At 35.2% G+C, this 21,344-nt stretch overlaps 1 protein-coding gene across 5 annotated transcripts in view; it reads left to right on the forward strand.

The window, feature by feature from the left end:
* The window catches only part of ctnnd2a (catenin (cadherin-associated protein), delta 2a), a 259,425-nt gene that overhangs the window by 204,421 nt on the left and 33,660 nt on the right, over positions 1-21,344 (forward strand). For all 5 annotated transcript variants that reach the window (XM_058060561.2, XM_058060564.2, XM_058060562.2 and 2 more), the window contains exons 17-19: positions 1,991-2,173; positions 8,230-8,403; positions 8,843-8,993. In XM_058060561.2, the coding sequence (XP_057916544.2) occupies positions 1,991-2,173; positions 8,230-8,403; positions 8,843-8,993 (508 nt within the window). The remainder of the gene's footprint in view (positions 1-1,990; positions 2,174-8,229; positions 8,404-8,842; positions 8,994-21,344) is intronic.

Raw genomic sequence — 21,344 nt, forward strand, 5'->3', positions numbered from 1 at the left:
AGTCGATATCACATAAACTGATTGTTGTGGCTGGCTGACTTCTCAAGGTCTCCCCCCCTCCCCTGTCTGTCTGTCTGTCTGTCTGCCGGCCGGTCGGCCTCCCTCCATCCCTCCCTCCCTCCCTCCCTCCCTCCGCCTGGCTCTAAATGGCCTCCCTTAATCACTGTTTATCCGTCCGCTCTTCTCTCTGCCATCTGACTGCAGCCCGGCGCGGCCTCGCTAACAAAGACTGATTGGCAGGTGAACACGCTGGTGGTTATTAGCGGAATAGCCATAAATGATAGCCGCCGCGGCCTCGTCTGCCTTGGTCGGTGGACTCGTCCGCAGGTTTGCTCGAGATTGTGTGCTGGGGTCTAATAATAAGGTGCTCTTAACAAGTACTTGGTGGGAATTGGCGAGGACACTACATTAGGTACGCTAAAGATCACGACACAACAAGAATGATTATATTGATCGATTGGTAGCACTCGAGCGTTGTCATTAAAAACAGCATTTTTCAGATAAGATTTGTATTTTATTTAGAAGTATAATATAATAATTATAATATGTACTTATTTCCAGTTATTTAATAATTGTTATCAGGATTATTACAGTATAAACCCTAATAACTCATATGTTGTATTACATACTAATTATGTAAATTATTTTTGCTTTTATTTAGTTTTTGTATTGTTAACATATTATGTAGATATTTAATTTTGTTTTAAATATTTAAATGCACTTTCAAATAAAATTCCATATTATTATTATACATATTATATATTATTTGTTATATATGTATTCATATAATTATTATACTTATTTAAAATATTAAATATTATATAATACATATAGTTTATGATTCATGTATTAAATTAATATATATTTATTTTCTATAATTTAATAACTGTTATCAGGATTATTACAGTATAAACCCTAATAACTTAAATAATCTGTAAATATTTTTATTTTTGCTTTTATTTACTTTTTATATATTATATACATATATAAAAAAGTTAAAATAAATAACATTTTATATTATTAATATACATAAGGCTAAATTATTTGTTCTATATTATTTATAAAATTCTTATACTTATGCTATTACATAAAGTAATCTTAATTTTTACATAATACATAGAATATTATGTTTAATTTATTAAATGTATATGTATTTTCTAATATTTTGTAACTTATCAATAATATTACATAAATAATTAATTTACATACTAATTATGTAAATATTATTTTAGCTTTTATTTAGTTTTTGTATTTTTAACATATTATGTAGATGTATTAAAAAATGTAAAACATATTTAAATGCACTTTCAAATAAAATTCCTTGTTATTAATATACATATTATATATTATTTGTGATATATTTATTTATAGAATTATTATACTTATTACATTTAAATTATATAATACATATAATTTTATGATTAATTTATAAAATTAGTGTATATTTATTTTTGTATATTTATAATTGAATAACCGTTATCAGGATTTTTACAGAATAAACCCAAATAACAAATACTAATACATATTTTTACTGTGATTACTGTGATTATTGCATCATGAAACACATGGAGTCGGATTGCATTATGGGCCGTAGTACTTGTACCTGTACTTGTACCTGTACCTGATGATGGATCAGGTACAAGTGTCTTTATTTACTCAACGGCAGGATCAATGTAGCGCAAAGAAACATGACCCAGAAGATGGAAATGTCGCCGTTAACAGGAAATACGACGTAAACCTGTGCATGTTTCTACGCAAGATGGCCGATTTCATGTAACGGCGGCTCGCTGGAGTGAGACCTTGTTTTGTTTGCCGCCTCTCCCGAGTGTGTTCAATTACGCTTTTTGTGTAAAGCGGCGCTGCGGCGGCGAAAAGGGCGGATGATTCGTCTCGGTTAGTTTCCACTCTGCCGATTCGATGACACCCTCGTACTAAACACGCCGCTGATCTCACACTTCCTGTATCTCTCCCTCTCGTCCCCGCAACTCAGACTGTAGAGAACTGCGTTTGCATCCTGAGGAACCTGTCGTATCGTTTGGCCGCCGAGACCTCCCACGGTCAGCAGGGGGGGTTAGAGGAGCTGGACGGCCTCCTCTGTGACGCCAACGGCCGCGACGGAGAGAGTTCTGGCTGCTGGGGGAAGAAGAAGAAGAAAAAGAAGGGTGCCGAGCAGGTAAAAACACAAAGCGTGGTTTGAGGAAGACGGGTTGAAAACGAGCGTGCGGTGCATTTTTAACGCCAGCAGATGGCACTGTGGCGAAAAAAGCTTGTTCACTATTGACTACTTTCAGTGGGGGTACGTGAATAAAAGTAAAATAAACTATTTTACTATATTTAGGCTGAAATCCGAACACAACATTCATCATTCTTGATGAATAAATATGCTTGCAGAAAATAATTCTTTATAATAAATAATAAATAATAAATAATAAATAATAAATAATAAATAATAAATAATAAATAATAAATAATAAATAATAAATAATAAATAATAAATAATAAATAATAAATAACATCAATTAAATCACAAAAAAATAATAATGAAATAGAATAGAATATAATTATAATTTTAAGTAAGAAACATCTTTAAAAAATAAAAATATATCTAATAAATTAAATAAATTGTAGTATAACAGGAAAGAAGAAAACAAACAAAAGTAATAATTTCATGAGAATAACATATTTTTCTAATTATATAATTTAAATAAATAACATGATTTTATTAGCATAAAGTTGAAATATTCAATAAAAAAAAAGATGTTTTATTTTAAAGTCATACTAGAATGAGAAACAAACAAAACAATGTATTGTATTTTGGCTCAATGTAAAAAAAATCCAAATATTAAATTATTATTATTTTTTATTGAGAAAAAAGTTGCATTTTCCAATAAATAATTTATACATAATTTTCTGATCAATAAACTCAAAACAATATGAGGGAAAATAACATTTTAGTAGCATATAGTTGAAATATAATTTTTTTTTATTTTTTTACAATATTTGTTATTTTTAATGTTATGAGAACAAATGGGGGAACTATGTATATGAGATGCAGAAATGTATACAACAGTACCAATTCCCTGCAACAAACAGAGCTTTTCTTCCCGTCACTCACACAGTGACCTGGAGAGTTGGCCAACAAGAGTTATGATGCTATTTTTAGTATCAGTGAAGTCATCCAACAATGTCCGTCTTATATTCGGGTCAGGTTTTGGTCCTGATTCCTCATTTTGGAGGAAGCCTGCAAACTTGGAGTTTTCTTGACTTTTAAGACGTGATGACGGCGGCGGCGCAGCCCGGCACGGAAAGATCTCCTCTTAGTTATTCCCGTACATTTGTCGCCAAGATGTTCCCGCACACACGGTGTCCAGGAGAAGAGGAGAAGATGAAGTAGGAACACGGCGCCAGTGGAGGGAACAAGGGAGGTGTGTGCGGTGAATAATGCAGAGCCGGGATTGGAAAAAAAAACCTCAGATCACAAAGTACGCTGCAAATCTGTTCAAATGCCTCGGCCTCTTTCATAATGAATTGGACTTTTGTCATTTTTTTTTATGGTAGCTTTGCTAGCGCCTGTCAAAAGCTTAATTGTGTCTTTAGCCTCATGTCAACTCTTTTTATTCCGGGCTTTTTTCGGGATAATACGATGAAAAAGTCCCACACTGATCACACTTTTTTTCATAACAGGGGTGTCCAAAGTGCGGCTCAGAGGCCATTTTCAGCCCGCGGCACATCACATCATTAATATTTAACACAAAAACACCAAAAGTACAACATGTAAAAAATCAGTCAAGTCAAAATATGAACAAAAAATTAATTTTACGCTAATAAGCAAAAGTTGTAATTTTACAAAACGAACATGAAAATATGAAAAGGAATAAAATCATATTCTAATGACAAAAAAGTATCAATTCGACAATAATAAACTGATATAAATTTGTAATAAAAAATCAGTCATTTTAGTAGCATGGAGTTAAATATTACATAAAAAATAGCCACAACATTAGGTACACCTCTGCAATAGAAAAGCTGCATCACAAAAAACACTTGCTTTTAACACGAAAACACCAAAAGTACAAAATAAATTTTAAAAAAATTCAGTAATTATCCAAGAATAATTCAAAATATTAACAAAAAAGTTGTACGCAAAAATTTTAATTTTACAAGATGAACGTCAAAATATGAAAAGGAAAAAATTTGGTATTTTAATGACAAAAAAGTAGCAATTTGACAAGAATAAACTTATAATAAAAATCCATGTCGTTTTAACAGCATGGAGTTAAATATTACATAAAAAATAGCCACAACATTAGGTACACCTCTGCAATAGAAAAGCTGTATCACAAAAAACACTTGCTTTTAACACGAAAACACCAAAAGTACAAAATAAAAAAAATGCAGTAATTATAAATAATAAATATATTTATTTATTTATTTATATATATAAATAAATCAAAATATTAACAGAAAAGTTGTACGCAAATTTTACAAGACTAACGTCAAAATATGAAAAGGAAAAAAATCATAATGACAAAAAAGTAGCAATTTAACAAGAATAAACTTATAATAAAAATCAATGTCACTTCAGTAGGATGGAGTTAAATATTACATAAAAATAAAAGAAACACTTGCTTTTAAAAAGCTCATCATGAACGGCGGAAAAAAAGAAAACCCCCAGAGAAGCAGCAAGAGACCGAGGGAGGCAGAGGGTGTTGGATGGTAATGTAGTCCCCTTAATCATTTATTAGAGTCTCTGACAGCAAGGCCAAGGAGCAGCGTGGGTACTTGAACTAAAGCTAAACACTCCTAATGGACTGCTATACGAACACACAAATAAACCCCCTTCCGCACACACACACACGTACTGTATTTCCCAACGTCGGTGTCTTCAATGCACCAGGAAAGAAATTCATGACTTCATGTTCTACAATTCAAACAGTTTTTTGTCCCTGAAGTAAGCATTTTTTTTAATTCCTGCTTTCCTAATATAGGTTAATTTTTTTAATTTAATTTTTTCATTTTTTTTATTTTTTAATTTTGTAATTTTAAATGTTTTTAATTTTTTTTTACATGTTAGAAAGTATAAAACAGGAAGTAAAAAAAGACTATATTTTGTCCTTTTTATGTTTTTATGTTATGTTTTATATTTTTTAAATGTTTTTAATTTTTTTTCATTTTTAATTTTTTTTTTTTTTAGTAAGCATTTTAAGTAAGCATTTTAAGTAAGCTTTTTTAAGCTTTTTATGTTTTATATTTTTTAAATGTTTTTAATTTTTTTTTATTTTTAATTTTTGTATTTTTTTAGTAAGCATTTTAAGTAAGCTTTTTTAAAGACAATATAATGAAATGTAGTATTTTACACTGGTCACTAGGTGTCGCTTATGTTACTGTCATGTTTGGTGAGACACACAAGCACCAGACTCTTACTAGAAGCTCAATAATCCCCAACACGGGCTATAGTTCCGAATGTAATCCACGCCAAGATGAAACTCCACTCTGAATCAATGACGTCACTTCCTGTCCGCCTCTCCGCTCCGCTCCCCAGCACCAAAACACACTCTTAAATGTTGTATTTTTATCTTATGTCTTCTGTAATATGAACATAGGGGTGTTATTTCATGTCTGGAGGGCTCTAATCATGTTTAAAAAAACGCATTTAAAAGGTTATTGGTGCTCTAAGTATGAAAATATTCCCTTTATTAATAAGAAAACCTAGAACCCTGAACTCAATCCCATTAGGGATTGCATCGGTGACCTTCAACTTCACTATTGATAGCAAAACAGACAAACTCGTCGATAAAAAGTCCTCATTTTTTGTGTGAGTCAGGCGTCCCAACACTTTTGCCTGGCACTTATTTCCCCTGAAGGTATTATTTTGCATGGTACTGCTGTTGGCTTTTTAAAGAAACACCTTTAGTGGTTGATGTATTTACCGTTTTTTGAAAGGCAGCCTTGAAAGCATGCAAGGTCACTACTGTATGTTTGAAATGATTCATTACAGCGCATGTCGAGTTTGGAAAAATCTGAATTATTTATTACTATTCACGTAGGTGGGAGAGGTCTGTAGGCAACAAATGCGGGGGAACAGGTTGTTCTATTCGCCGTCTTCAAACTATAGCGAGTCTTTGATTTTACAATCAGAGAATTTATGCAGATAAAGTACACACACGCTGTGTGAAGTACACACTAGCCTAGTTTTAGCGTGAGGTGGAGTGCGGGGAAGCAGTCGAGCGGAACGGGGAAGGTCGATGGGGAGAAAAACTGCAAAGAAGAGGGAGAAGGATGGAAATAGAATAAGAAACCAGGCAAAGAGAAGGGCTTATTGGGGGAATGTGCGGCAAACACGATGGAAAACGGGAAGGAGGGGGCGGTGGGGTGGTGGGGGGTCTAAATGAAAATGGAGTCGAGAGAGAGAATGTACAGGTGAGGCATCAGGGAAGCACTTTGAGTTGAAAATAAGACTAGCGAAATGTAGTCTCTATTTGAGTTAGCCTTTCTCCCAGTTAACTCAATGCTAACTTTTAACTATTTTTAACTTTTTTTAAATACTTAACAGACTTTTTTCATAGTTTCATAGTCTTATAATTAGGCTTATAATTAAGTGTGATAGAGACTGTGGAAAATACTGGAAGCAGAACTGGAGGTAGCGGAGATTGGGAGTGACCAGGATGGATAGGATCAGGAACGAGTGCATCAGAGAGACATTACATGTTAGAAAGTATAAAACAGGAAGTAAAAAAAAGACTATATTTTGTCCATTTTTATGTTTTCTTTTAACTTTTTAAAAACTTCTTTTAAAATACTTAACGGACTTTTTTCATAGTCTTTATAATTAGACTTATAATTAAGTGTGATAGAGACAGTTCCACTGAGGAAAATACAGGAAGCAGAACTGAAGGTAGCGGAGATTGGGAGTGACCAGGATGGATAGGATCAGGAACGAGTACATCAGAGGGACATTACATGTTAGAAAGTATAAAACAGGAAGTAAAAAAAGACTCAATTTTGTCCTTTTTATGGTTTGTTTTAATTTTTTTTTGAACTTTTTTCAATAGTTTCATAGTCTTATAATTAGACTTATAATAAAGTGTGATAGAGACAGTTCCACTGAGGAAAATACTGGAAGCAGAACTGGAGGTAGCGGAGATTGGGAGTGACCAGGATGGATAGGATCAGGAACAAGAACATCAGAAGGACATTACATGTTAGAAAGTATAGAACAGGAAGTAAAAAAAAAACTATATTATGTCCTTTTTATGTTTTCTTTTCTCTTATTTATGCCTACATTAATAAGTTGTATGAGTGGAAATGTAACTATAGGGTTGTTATTTCATGTCCAGAGGGCTCTAACATTGCTTTTCCACATGTTTTCTATGAATATATTCATCCTCTCATCACTCCCATCCCACATTGGGAGTGACCGGGATGGATAGGATCAGGAATGAGTACATCAGAGGGACATTACATGTTAGAAAGTATAGAACAAGAAGTAAAAAAAAGACTATATTATGTCCTTTTTATGTTTTCTTTTCTCTTATTATGCCTACATTATTAAGTTGTATGAGTGCAAATGTAACTATAGGGTTGTTATTTCATGTCCAGAGGGCTCTAACAATACTTTTCCCACGTTTTCTATGAATATATTCATCCTCCCATCACTCCCATCCCACATTGGGAGTGACCAGGATGGATAGGATCAAGAACAAGTACATCAGAGGGACATGAAATGTTAAAGTATCCAACAGGAAGTAAAAAAAAAAAAAGTCCTTTAAATGTTTTCTTTTCTCTTATTATGCCTACATACTATAGGGTTGTTAGTTCATGTTCAGAGGGCTCTAACAATGTTCAAAAAATGTTAATTCACACTGACTGACAAGGACTGATTATTACCTTCGACAACCGCAAGAGGGCGCTCTAGGCTTGTTGATTAATTTTAATTGAGGCCACGGGTATCCAAAGTGCAGCCCAGGGGCCGTTAACAGCCCGCGGCTGTTTTTTTGTGTGCCCTGGACACATAGTACATTCCCCATAGTAGACTCCCTTGAGCATTTTGCTGTCATTTGTACATTGAGCCATGTCTGTGGTCCCAGGGGGAGTTGACACTGAACTGAACCGCATCAGAATTCACTTCTTGGACCGATATTCAACCCAGCCTTGATTTTCAGAGATGACCTTCTCCAACGATTAGTATTCCCGAGAAAAGTCTACCCTACTATCTCTTCTTTCTCCTAGTGGGATGGCGTCGGTCCCTTCCCAGACACAGTGGATCCCCCCAAAGGGGTTCAGATGCTCTGGCACCCGACTATCGTCAAGCCCTACCTCACCCTGCTGTCTGAATGCTCCAATCCTGACACCCTCGAGGGAGCAGCCGGAGCCCTGCAGAACCTGGCTGCTGGCAGCTGGAAGGTAACAATGCTAAGTATTCAAATATTCCCCAAAGGATTCATTTCCACAAACAGATTATTTCCTGGAATTATACTACAAGCTACGGTTCCCTAGTCACAAGTCAGATCATCTTCTCCCGATATCCATTCCTCTCCAGATGACCCACAAGGATGGCGCTACTTGAAACGTCTAGTGTTGAGAAGATGATGAGGGAGGACAGAGTGGTCTCCAGTTCTCCCTCTTACCGAATATCACTTATGATTCAGCGTATTACCTCATCCTCTCATACTGCCCCCGAATATAACACTCCCCTCTTGAGCTTTGGATGAGCTTGCAGCTGTTTCCGTACGCCTACTGGTTTGATCAGACAATTTCTGGGGGAAAAAAAGCCATAAGGCGACAGTTGGTATGTTTCTGTTGTGTAAAATATGATTCCCACGTCTCGTTTCGTCTCGTCCAGTGGTCGGTGTACATCCGGGCTGCTGTACGCAAAGAGAAAGGCCTTCCCATCCTGGTGGAGTTACTGCGGATCGACAACGACAAAGTGGTGTGCGCCGTGGCCACCGCGCTTAGAAATATGGCTCTGGACATCCGGAACAAGGAGTTGATTGGTAAGTCATGACCGTGTCCGATTGTTGAAAGGAAATAATTGTCAACGGGTAGCCCAAAATCTGTGTCAATGGGTAACCAAAAATCTGTGTCAATTGGTAGCCCAAAATACTTGTCAATGGGTAGCCCAAAATACGTGTCAATGGGTAGCCCAAAATCCGTGGCAATGGGTAGCCCAAAATACTTGTCAATGGGTAGCCCAAAATCCGTGCCAATGGGTAGCCCAAAATACTTGTCAATGGGTAGCCCAAAATACGTGCCAATGGGTAGCCCAAAATACGTGTCAATGGTTGCCCAAAATCTGTGTCAATGGGTAGCCGAAAATACTTGTCAATTGGTAGCCGAAAATACGTGTCAATGGGTACCCCAAAATACGTGTCAATGGGTACCCCAAAATACTTGTCAATTGGTAGCCGAAAATACTTGTCAATGGGTAGCTCAAAATACTTGTCAATTGGTAGCCGAAAATACGTGTCAATGGGTACCCCAAAATACGTGTCAATGGGTACCCCAAAATACTTGTCAATTGGTAGCCCAAAATACGTGTCAATGGGTAGCCCAAAATACTTGTCAATGGGTAGCCCGAAATACGTGTCACGGGTAGCCCAAAATACGTGTCAATGGGTACCCCAAAATACTTGTCAATTGGTAGCCGAAAATACTTGTCAATGGGTAGCCCAAAATACTTGTCAATTGGTAGCCGAAAATACTTGTAAATGGGTAGCTCAAAATACTTGTCAATGGGTAGCCCGAAATACGTGTCAATTGGTAGCCCAAAATACTTGTCAATGGGTAGCCCGAAATACGTGTCACGGGTAGCCCAAAATACGTGTCAATGGGTACCACAAAATACTTGTCAATTGGTAGCCGAAAATACTTGTCAATGGGTAGCCCAAAATACTTGTCAATTGGTAGCCGAAAATACTTGTAAATGGGTAGCTCAAAATACTTGTCAATGGGTAGCCCGAAATACGTGTCACGGGTAGCCCAAAATACGTGTCAATGGGTAGCCCAAAATACTTGTCAATGGGTAGCCCAAAATCCGTGTCAATTGGTAGCCCAAAATCCGTGCCAATGGGTAGCCCAAAATACTTGTCAATGGGTAGCCCAAAATACTTGTCAATGGGTAGCCCGAAATGCGTGTCACGGGTAGCCCAAAATACGTGTCACGGGTAGCCCAAAATACGTGTCACGGGTAGCCCAAAATACTTGTCAATGGGAAGCCCAAAATACTTGTCAATGGGTCGCCCAAAATACATGCCAATGGTTAGCCCAAAATACGTGCAAATGGGTAGCCCAAAATCCTGTGTATGACGTCTGTGTACATCCTGAAAGTCCGTTCTGGAAAAACAAGCGTCAGTTTTACGGTTGAGTACAGGTTAAAGTTGGTTGCTCCGTTTGTGGTATCGGGTACTGCATCTGACAAGTTGATATTTAGTGGGGGTTTTTTCTGTCTGATTACTGCAGCTTTTTGGTGGGTAGAAACTCGGTAGTTTCTATAGCAACCTCGCCTCCCTCTGTCGGAGCAAAGGATTTTGGGAGTCTCTTTAGGCGTTTTGTTCAGGAGGTATGAGGACACAGAGGAACGCCGTTGTCAAAGAACTGATTCATGAGTCACTCGGATGCCAAGTTTGAATTTGTTGGTCCGTTTTTTGTTTTTTTTTTTACCATCGACACATTTCATATAGACGCACAGGACTTTGTGTAAAAACTGCATGTTCAATCAATATGAGCTCATGGCGGGGGGGTGGGGGTTATGCTTTTGATAAAAGAGTTAAAGATGTTAAAACGGCATTTGCACAAAATCCTACTGAGACATTCGCTGTTATTATCGACCTCCATTTAAATTAATGGAAGGAAAAAGCACCTCTTCTATTTGGGGTTTTTATGAACGAGACACTATATATTATCCACTGAAAATCATTAAAGACTCGGCTAATTGATTAGAATATTTGACGGCAATTGATCAACTTTTATTTCATTGCTTAATTAGCCTCTTCAAAGGAAGAGTTATTGCAAAGCGACCTGTAATAAAGATGGATTTAGGGTAGAAACTAAAGACTTACTGAGTTATTTATTGGTTTAAAGACAAATTATAATTTTTTTTGCTAGGTTGCAAGTTTACAAGTAGTACTCCATTTAAGAACTACGACCACGATGCAAGACTTGACCTAAATAAATGTAAATAGACTTTTACTCACTGTGTTTTGACGTTGTTACATGGCAATGGTTCATGGTTTTATTTCATTTGAACATGCATCAGATTACAATTGAATGCATCACATAATCAGTTCACAGTTCCACATGTCCAAAAGGAGTAGGAAGAAGCAAAGCTTATTAAATCCTACCCCTCCATCTGGTACTTTTACAATCAGTAACATTTGTTCACTTCCTGCTTTCCTAATATTGTTTAATGTTTTTTTTTTTTAATGTTTATTTAAAACTCCAGTTCTTCGGCGCTTCAATTTATTTATTTATTTATTTAAAAAAAAAAATTTGCCCTGTGATTGGCTGGTCCAGGGTGTACCCCGCCTCTCGTCTCGCCCAAAGACAGCTGGGATAGGCTCCTTTTTTTATTATTTTTTATTTTTTATTTTTTATTTTTAATTTTTAGTTTTTTATTTATTTTTTTATTATTTATTTTTTATTTTTTAATTTATTTTTTTATTTTTATTTTTTATTATTTTTTTATTTTTTATTTTTTACGTACCGAAGTACCAGGTGATATGACCATACAATGACATAATGGGTACCATAGTAACAATATGTGTCAATATAGTGATATATATATATATATATATATATATAACACATCATGACTGGTTCAAGACTCTTCATTTAGCGACTGATGATGCAACTAAGGGTTCAGTTAACATTTCAAGTCTAACCTTGTTAGGGTTTGGGGTTAAGATTAGGGCAAGTTGTCTACTTCCTGTTTCTCCCAGCATTGTCAAACGTAGCGCAGGCAAAGGAAAAGCTATGCCAAAAAGTCTGCAGAGTGTATTAAGGGCTGGTTCGGAGAGTGTTGCGTTGGCTCTTGGCAAGGTGTGACATGATTGGTGTTGGCAGCAAGGAAGTAAAGGCCAGATCCCACCAGCCCCATCCTGTTTAGCCCTTGTACACAAGCTTTATCAACACACACTGACGCAAACCTTAGAGTCTGTTTCTCTACATCAAGGCTAAAACTATCCTTGGGTGACAAAGACGGAGCATAGCGGCAAGCATACTGATGAACTACATTGACAAAAGAGCGCTGCAATGTTTTCTCCATTTATCCTTCCGTCCATTTTCCTGCACTTATTCGGGTGGCGAAGGGCAGCAGTCTCAGTAGGGAAGACTTCCAGGTTTCCGGCCACTTCTTCCAGCTCCACAGGGGAGGATGCCCAAAGGTTCCCGGGCCATTTTGTCGTAGGTCAGCTTGTCCTAGGTCGATCCCGGGGCCACGCTGGGACTAGTCAGACGTCCAGAAGGCATCCACTATCTCTTAAGCCTAAGCTAGAACTTGGCGCACGATTTTTTGGGGCCGTTTCCCACATTGCTACATTTTTTGGGACGGATTTGTGTAGAACAGGGGTGGGCAAACTATGGCCCGGGGGCCACATGCTGCCCACCAAGAGTTTGAATCTGCTCCGCCAGTTGCTTTCTAAGTATTACAAACTGGCAACATGACTTACAAGTCGGATGTCTTATTTAGTAATGGTTTTATTTCATTTGAACATGCATCAGATTACAATTGAATGCATCACATAATCAGTTCACAGTTCCACATGTCCAAAAGGAGTAGGAAGAAGCAAAGCTTAATAAATCCTACCCCTGCATCTGGTACTTTTACAAATAGTAACTGCTACATTTGTTCACTTCCTGCTTTCCTATTTTATTTTATTTTATTTTATTTTATTTTATTTTATTTTATTTTATTTTATTTTATTTTATTTTATTTTATTTTATTTTATTTTATTTATTAATCATTATTATCATTTTATTATTATTATATTTATTTATATTTATATTTATTTATATTTATTTATATTTATTTATATTTATTTATATTTATTTATATTTATTTATATTTATTTATATTTATTTATATTTATTTATATTTATTTATATTATAATTATTAAAAAAAACTTTTATTTAAGTAAAAAAAACTGTGAAATTAAATGCCATAGTTTGATGTGGTTTGATGTTTAAAGTGCTCCTAAAAAATAATAAATTTGTCAAATAAAATTTGACAAATAATTCAAGGAAAATTATAAGCATAAAATAGTGTGTGTGTTAAATATAAAATATAAAGCTGAAACTCCACTCTGAACCAACGACGTCACTTCCTGTCCGCCTCTCCACTCCGCTCCCCAGCACCGAAACACACTCTTAAATGGGTAATTATTGTGTAATATGAGCATAGGGGTGTTATTTCATGTCTGGAGGGCTCTAATCATGTTAGAAAAAAATATTTAAAAGGTTTTTAACAGTTCTAAGTATGAAAATATTCCCTTTATTAATAAGAAAACCCTGAACTCAATCCCATTAGGGATTGCATCGGTGATCGGTGATGTTCCGGTTCTGCGGTTCTTTCCAACTCAAACTCCAGCCTTCCCAAAATAGTCCCGAATTCACCGCTACGTCATCTCAGCCATTATTGACTTCCAGATGGCGATTTGATGCACATGAATAGTGAGCGGCGTCGACACGCCAAAAGAAGTCCTCGTTCATTATTCCAAATAGAGCATCTATTTGGGACGCTTCTTCTGAAAACACACGCCGCCGCGCCTGCCACCAAAACAAAGTTAATGCCGGATGAAAAGCGATTAATTCCAAATCTCAAAATCGGTTTTAATTCAAGACGCTTAATTAATTCACAGCTAATTGGGTTTCTTTCTTTTTCTGTTGTGCCGTGAGTGTTTAATTCTAATAGGAAGAGCAACAGTGGGGAGGCAGTGGCTCGGGATGTTGAGCAGGTTATTACTATTATTATTTTTTTTATTATAACAGCCGCTATTGTATTGTATTGATTATGTCAAATATAACAGCGTAAGTGTGACAAGTGTATTCGTGTATTTTTCTTTCCTTGCCACACCACTATTGTTGACTTAAGCCCCGCCCCCCATATCTCACCTTCCTATCTCCAGCATGAATATTATTATTATTATTATTTTTCCAACCATCCGTTCAATCTACACCCACATCTCTGTGCCTAATGGCATTTCAGACATGAGCTCATAACATCTCGTTTGTCGCTCATTGTGTCTCGCATGATGACGCCGCTGCCGAGGAGCGTTGCCGTGGTAACAGCAACGGTTGTGCCGCAGGGATTTGGCTAATTGTTTGATTGCAAGTGTGAGTGTTTGAGGTCAGGCGCTGCGATCGGCGCATGGGTAAAAAACTTCCCGCACAGGAATGGTGGAGCATCACATGACGGAGGAAGTCGAACTTTTTTTTTTTTTTTTTTTTTTTTTTTTGGTGAGTGGAAACTTTTGAAGGCGAGCCAAGAGAAGGCCAGAGGACAATGTGTGCACGTCTGGTGACTCACACTGGGTTTAACACAGGCTTTTTTGTCCATGTTAGGAGTACTTAACCAGCCTCAAGAAGAATTGTAAAGGTCTGATTTCTTCTTTCATCGCTCGTGCCTCACAGATGGAAAACGAAAGAGCAGCGAGACATTTCATTAGGCACATTTTATTAACATATGATGACGCATACATCCATTTTATATGCCGCTTATCGTCACTAGGGTGTTCAAATGCCCTGTGATTGGCTGGCGACCAGTCCTGGGCGTACCCTGCCTCTTACCCGAAGTCAACTGGGATAGGCTCCAGCATACCCCGGCGACCCTGATGACGATAAGCAGTACAGAAGATGGATGAATTGAAGAAAAATATGTATTTATTATTACTATTATGGCTGCACGGTGGATGAGTGGTTAGCACGCAGGCCTCACAGAAAGGAGACCAGAGTTCAATCAGGGTGTACCCCGCCTCTCGCCCGAAGACAGCTGGGATAGGCTCCAGCACCCCTGCAAACCTTGTGAGGAAAAGTGATAGAAAATGAATGAATGAGCTCTCCTATTTTGTGTGGAAGTGGTAACTTTTTGGCTTCTTATTTTGTCTTTCCCCACCTTCGGCCATCTCTGTGTGGAGTTTGTATGTTCTCCCCGTGCATGCGTGGGTTTTCTTTGGGTACTCCGGTTTCCTCCCACATTCCAAAAACATGCTAAGTTAATTAGCGACTCCAAATTGTCCATAGGTATGAATGTGAGTGTGAATGGTTGTTTGTCTATATGTGCCCTGTGATTGGCTGGCTGGCAACCAGTCCAGGGTGTACCCCGCCTCTCGCCTGAAGACAGCTGGGATAGGCTCCTGCAAGTTTAGCTGATGTTTTGAATGATTAACTGCGAGTAAGGACACAACATTCTTGTCGGGAACAAATCGCTTCCTGCGCTGACATTCCCAAATCTCTTCCCCAATCCCGTCCTTTTCACATTTGATTTTTTTTTTTTTTTTTTTAAATCGTTCCCCTTTTGAACAGCGATGATGAGCCTAAAATGTTTCTTTCACACCAATTCATTAAAGTGATACCCGAGATGCCCTCACAAGCTTTGGGAATAATCCCTTCCTCCTATTTATTCCAAATAAGTCCGGTTGTGATCCGGGAAGGGCTGAGGCGTGAACAATCAGGACGTTATTAACCCTTCAGAACGAGAGCACACATAAGCAAACATACAATTACGCAACACTTAACGGGCATGTTTATGCACATATATGACATTATCTTCCGAGGATGAAGCGTTGGGTTAATTAGTCCGGCTTTATCTCCGTCTGACAGGCTGAGCAGAGGCTAAACGGTGGTTGTCTTTTTTTTCCCGCTCCCAAAGTCGCCTGACGTTCATTATTCGACCGAGTCATTTCCTCCCCGATTAACTAACTCACGCTCGACTTTATTTGATGAATTTGGTAGCGACTGACTGAATCATTTAGCCGCTAACTTACTGACCGAGATAATTGACCGCGCCAACCAACGACAATTTATTGACCGAGCGACTGATTGAGTGAGAAACTCATTTATCAAACGCTGAGATGCTAATAACAAAGGAAGGTAGACAGTCATATCTGCATTTCTGCCCATTTACACATGAAATACGGTCACCATAACACCCCCATTCCAAATTGGGTGCCTTTATTTCCAAGCAATAGCAGCATTACTCCAAAGTTATTACCACTGGAATAAAATATGGATACATATATAACCATACTAGGTATATAAATACATGTAACTCTACTTAATAATAATAATAATAATAATAATAATACCAGACTATATAAGACTTAGAAAAAGTTAGTAGTGGGCAAAGGCAATTTAGTAACGTCTACTACATTGGGTAATAGGAGTATAAAAGGTCACTATAGGGGTGTTATTTTATGTTTAGAGGTCTCTAATAATGATAAAAACTGTATTTAGAAAGTTTTAAGAGTATAAGAGTCTATGTTGTTTCATTTTCTCTTATTACGTCTACTACATTGGGTAATAGAAGCATAAAAGGTGACTATAGGGGTGTTATTTTATGTTTAGAGGTCTCTAATAATGATAAAAACTGTATTTATACAGTTTTAAGAGTATAAGAGTCTATGTTGTTTCATTTTCTCTTATTACGTCTACTACATTGGGTAATAGAAGCATAAAAGGTGACTATAGGGGTGTTATTTTATGTTTAGAGGTCTCTAATAATGATAAAAACTGTATTTAGAAGGTTTTAAGAGTGTAAGAGTCTATGTTGTTTCATTTTCTCTTATTACGTCTACTACATTGGGTAATAGAAGCATAAAAGGTGACTATAGGGGTGTTATTTTATGTTTAGAGGTCTCTAATAATGATTAAAAACTGTATTTAGAAGGTTTTAAGAGTATAAGAGTCTAAGTTGTTTCATTTTCTCTTATTACGTCTACTACATTGGATAATAGGAGTATAAAAGGTGACTATAGGGGTGTTAGTTTATGTTTAGAGGTCTCTAATAATGATAAAAAACTGTATTTATACAGTTTTAAGAGTATAAGAGTCTATGTTGTTTCATTTTCTCTTATTACGTCTACTACATTGGGTAATAGGAGTATAAAAGGTGACTATAGGGGTGTTATTTTATGTTTAGAGGTCTCTAATAATGATAAAAACTGTATTTATACAGTTTTAAGAGTATAAGAGTCTATGTTGTTTCATTTTCTCTTATTACGTCTACTACATTGGGTAATAGAAGCATAAAAGGTGACTATAGGGGTGTTATTTTATGTTTAGAGGTCTCTAATAATAATAAAAACTGTATTTATACAGTTTTAAGAGTATAAGAGTCTATGTTGTTTCATTTTCTCTTATTACGTCTACTACATTGGGTAATAGAAGCATAAAAGGTGACTATAGGGGTGTTATTTTATGTTTAGAGGTCTCTAATAATAATAAAAACTGTATTTAGAAGGTTTTAAGAGTATAAGAGTCTATGTTGTTTCATTTTCTCTTATTACGTCTACTACATTGGGTAATAGGAGTATAAAAGGTGACTATAGGGGTGTTATTTTATGTTTAGAGGTCTCTAATAATGATAAACTGTATTTATACAATTTTAAGAGTATAAGAGTCTATGTTGTTTCATTTTCTCTTATTACGTCTACTACATTGGGTAATAGCAGTATAAAAGGTGACTATAGGGGTGTTATTTTATGTTTAGAGGTCTCTAATAATGATAAAAACTGTATTTAGAAGGTTTTAAGAGTATAAGAGTCTATGTTGTTTCATTTTCTCTTATTACGTCTACTACATTGGGTAATAGGAGTATAAAAGGTGACTATAGGGGTGTTATTTTATGTTTAGAGGTGTCTAATAATGATAAAAACTGTATTTAGAAGGTTTTAAGAGTATAAGAGTCTATGTTGTTTCATTTTCTCTTATTACGTCTACTACATTGGGTAATAGAAGCATAAAAGGTGACTATAGGGGTGTTATTTTATGTTTAGAGGTCTCTAATAATGATAAAAACTGTATTTAGAAGGTTTTAAGAGTATAAGAGTCTATGTTGTTTCATTTTCTCTTATTACGTCTACTACATTGGGTAATAGGAGTATAAAAGGTGACTATAGGGGTGTTATTTTATGTTTAGAGGTCTCTAATAATGATAAAAACTGTATTTATACAGTTTTAAGAGTATTAGAGTCTATGTTGTTTCATTTTCTCTTATTACGTCTACTACATTGGGTAATAGGAGTATAAAAGGTGACTATAGGGGTGTTATTTTATGTTTAGAGGTCTCTAATAATAATAAAAACTGTATTTATACAGTTTTAAGAGTATAAGAGTCTATGTTGTTTCATTTTCTCTTATTACGTCTACTACATTGGGTAATAGGAGTATAAAAGGTGACTATAGGGGTGTTATTTTATGTTTAGAGGTCTCTAATAATGATAAAAACTGTATTTAGAAGGTTTTAAGAGTATAAGAGTCTATGTTGTTTCATTTTCTCTTATTGCGTCTACTACATTGGGTAATAGAAGCATAAAAGGTGACTATAGGGGTGTTATTTTATGTTTAGAGGTCTCTAATAATGATAAAAACTGTATTTAGAAGGTTTTAAGAGTATAAGAGTCTAAGTTGTTTCATTTTCTCTTATTACGTCTACTACATTGGGTAATAGGAGTATAAAAGGTGACTATAGGGGTGTTATTTTATGTTTAGAGGTCTCTAATAATAATAAAAACTGTATTTATACAGTTTTAAGAGTATAAGAGTCTATGTTGTTTCATTTTCTCTTATTACGTCTACTACATTGGGTAATAGCAGTATAAAAGGTGACTATAGGGGTGTTATTTTATGTTTAGAGGTCTCTAATAATGATAAAAACTGTATTTAGAAGGTTTTAAGAGTATAAGAGTCTATGTTGTTTCATTTTCTCTTATTACGTCTACTACATTGGGTAATAGGAGTATAAAAGGTGACTATAGGGGTGTTATTTTATGTTTAGAGGTCTCTAATAATAAAAACTGTATTTATACAGTTTTAAGAGTATAAGAGTCTATGTTGTTTCATTTTCTCTTATTACGTCTACTACATTGGGTAATAGGAGTATAAAAGGTGACTATAGGGGTGTTATTTTATGTTTAGAGGTCTCTAATAATAATAAAAACTGTATTTATACAGTTTTAAGAGTATAAGAGTCTATGTTGTTTCATTTTCTCTTATTACGTCTACTACATTGGGTAATAGGAGTATAAAAGGTGACTATAGGGGTGTTATTTTATGTTTAGAGGTCTCTAATAATAATAAAAACTGTATTTATACAGTTTTAAGAGTATAAGAGTCTATGTTGTTTCATTTTCTCTTATTACGTCTACTACATTGGGTAATAGAAGCATAAAAGGTGACTATAGGGGTGTTATTTTATGTTTAGAGGTCTCTAATAATGATAAAAACTGTATTTAGAAGGTTTTAAGAGTATAAGAGTCTATGTTGTTTCATTTTCTCTTATTACGTCTACTACATTGGGTAATAGGAGTATAAAAGGTGACTATAGGGGTGTTATTTTATGTTTAGAGGTCTCTAATAATGATAAAAACTGTATTTAGAAGGTTTTAAGAGTATAAGAGTCTATGTTGTTTCATTTTCTCTTATTACGTCTACTACATTGGGTAATAGGAGTATAAAAGGTGACTATAGGGGTGTTAGTTTATGTTTAGAGGTCTCTAATAATGATAAAAACTGTATTTATACAGTTTTAAGAGTATAAGAGTCCATGTTGTTTCATTTTCTCTTATTACGTCTACTACATTGGGTAATAGGAGTATAAAAGGTGACTATAGGGGTGTTATTTTATGTTTAGAGGTCTCTAATAATAATAAAAACTGTATTTATACAGTTTTAAGAGTATAAGAGTCTATGTTGTTTCATTTTCTCTTATTACGTCTACTACATTGGGTAATAGAAGCATAAAAGGTGACTATAGGGGTGTTATTTTATGTTTAGAGGTCTCTAATAATAATAAAAACTGTATTTATACAGTTTTAAGAGTATAAGAGTCTATGTTGTTTCATTTTCTCTTATTACGTCTACTACATTGGGTAATAGCAGTATAAAAGGTGACTATAGGGGTGTTATTTTATGTTTAGAGGTCTCTAATAATGATAAAAACTGTATTTAGAAGGTTTTAAGAGTATAAGAGTCTATGTTGTTTCATTTTCTCTTATTACGTCTACTACATTGGGTAATAGAAGCATAAAAGGTGACTATAGGGGTGTTATTTTATGTTTAGAGGTCTCTAATAATAATAAAAACTGTATTTATACAGTTTTAATAGTATAAGAGTCTATGTTGTTTCATTTTCTCTTATTACGTCTACTACATTGGGTAATAGCAGTATAAAAGGTGACTATAGGGGTGTTATTTTATGTTTAGAGGTCTCTAATAATGATAAAAACTGTATTTAGAAGGTTTTAAGAGTATAAGAGTCTATGTTGTTTCATTTTCTCTTATTACGTCTACTACATTGGGTAATAGAAGCATAAAAGGTGACTATAGGGGTGTTATTTTATGTTTAGAGGTCTCTAATAATGATAAAAACTGTATTTAGAAGGTTTTAAGAGTATAAGAGTCTAAGTTGTTTCATTTTCTCTTATTACGTCTACTACATAGGGTAATAGGAGTATAAAAGGTGACTATAGGGGTGTTATTTTATGTTTAGAGGTCTCTAATAATAATAAAAACTGTATTTATACAGTTTTAAGAGTATAAGAGTCTATGTTGTTTCATTTTCTCTTATTACGTCTACTACATTGGGTAATAGGAGTATAAAAGGTGACTATAGGGGTGTTATTTTATGTTTAGAGGTCTCTAATAATAATAAAAACTGTATTTATACAGTTTTAAGAGTATAAGAGTCTATGTTGTTTCATTTTCTCTTATTACGTCTACTACATTGGGTAATAGGAGTATAAAAGGTGACTATAGGGGTGTTATTTTATGTTTAGAGGTCTCTAATAATGATAAAAACTGTATTTAGAAGGTTTTAAGAGTATAAGAGTCTATGTTGTTTCATTTTCTCTTATTACGTCTACTACATTGGATAATAGGAGTATAAAAGGTGACTATAGGGGTGTTAGTTTATGTTTAGAGGTCTCTAATAATAATAAAAACTGTATTTATACAGTTTTAAGAGTATAAGAGTCTATGTTGTTTCATTTTCTCTTATTACGTCTACTACATTGGGTAATAGGAGTATAAAAGGTGACTATAGGGGTGTTATTTTATGTTTAGAGGTCTCTAATAATAATAAAAACTGTATTTATACAGTTTTAAGAGTATAAGAGTCTATGTTGTTTCATTT

Source organism: Doryrhamphus excisus, linkage group LG5, assembly GCF_037039965.1.
Source record: "Doryrhamphus excisus strain RoL-2023G ecotype Guam linkage group LG5, RoL_Dexc_Guam_v1.1, whole genome shotgun sequence".
Lineage (NCBI taxonomy): Eukaryota > Metazoa > Chordata > Actinopteri > Syngnathiformes > Syngnathidae > Doryrhamphus > Doryrhamphus excisus.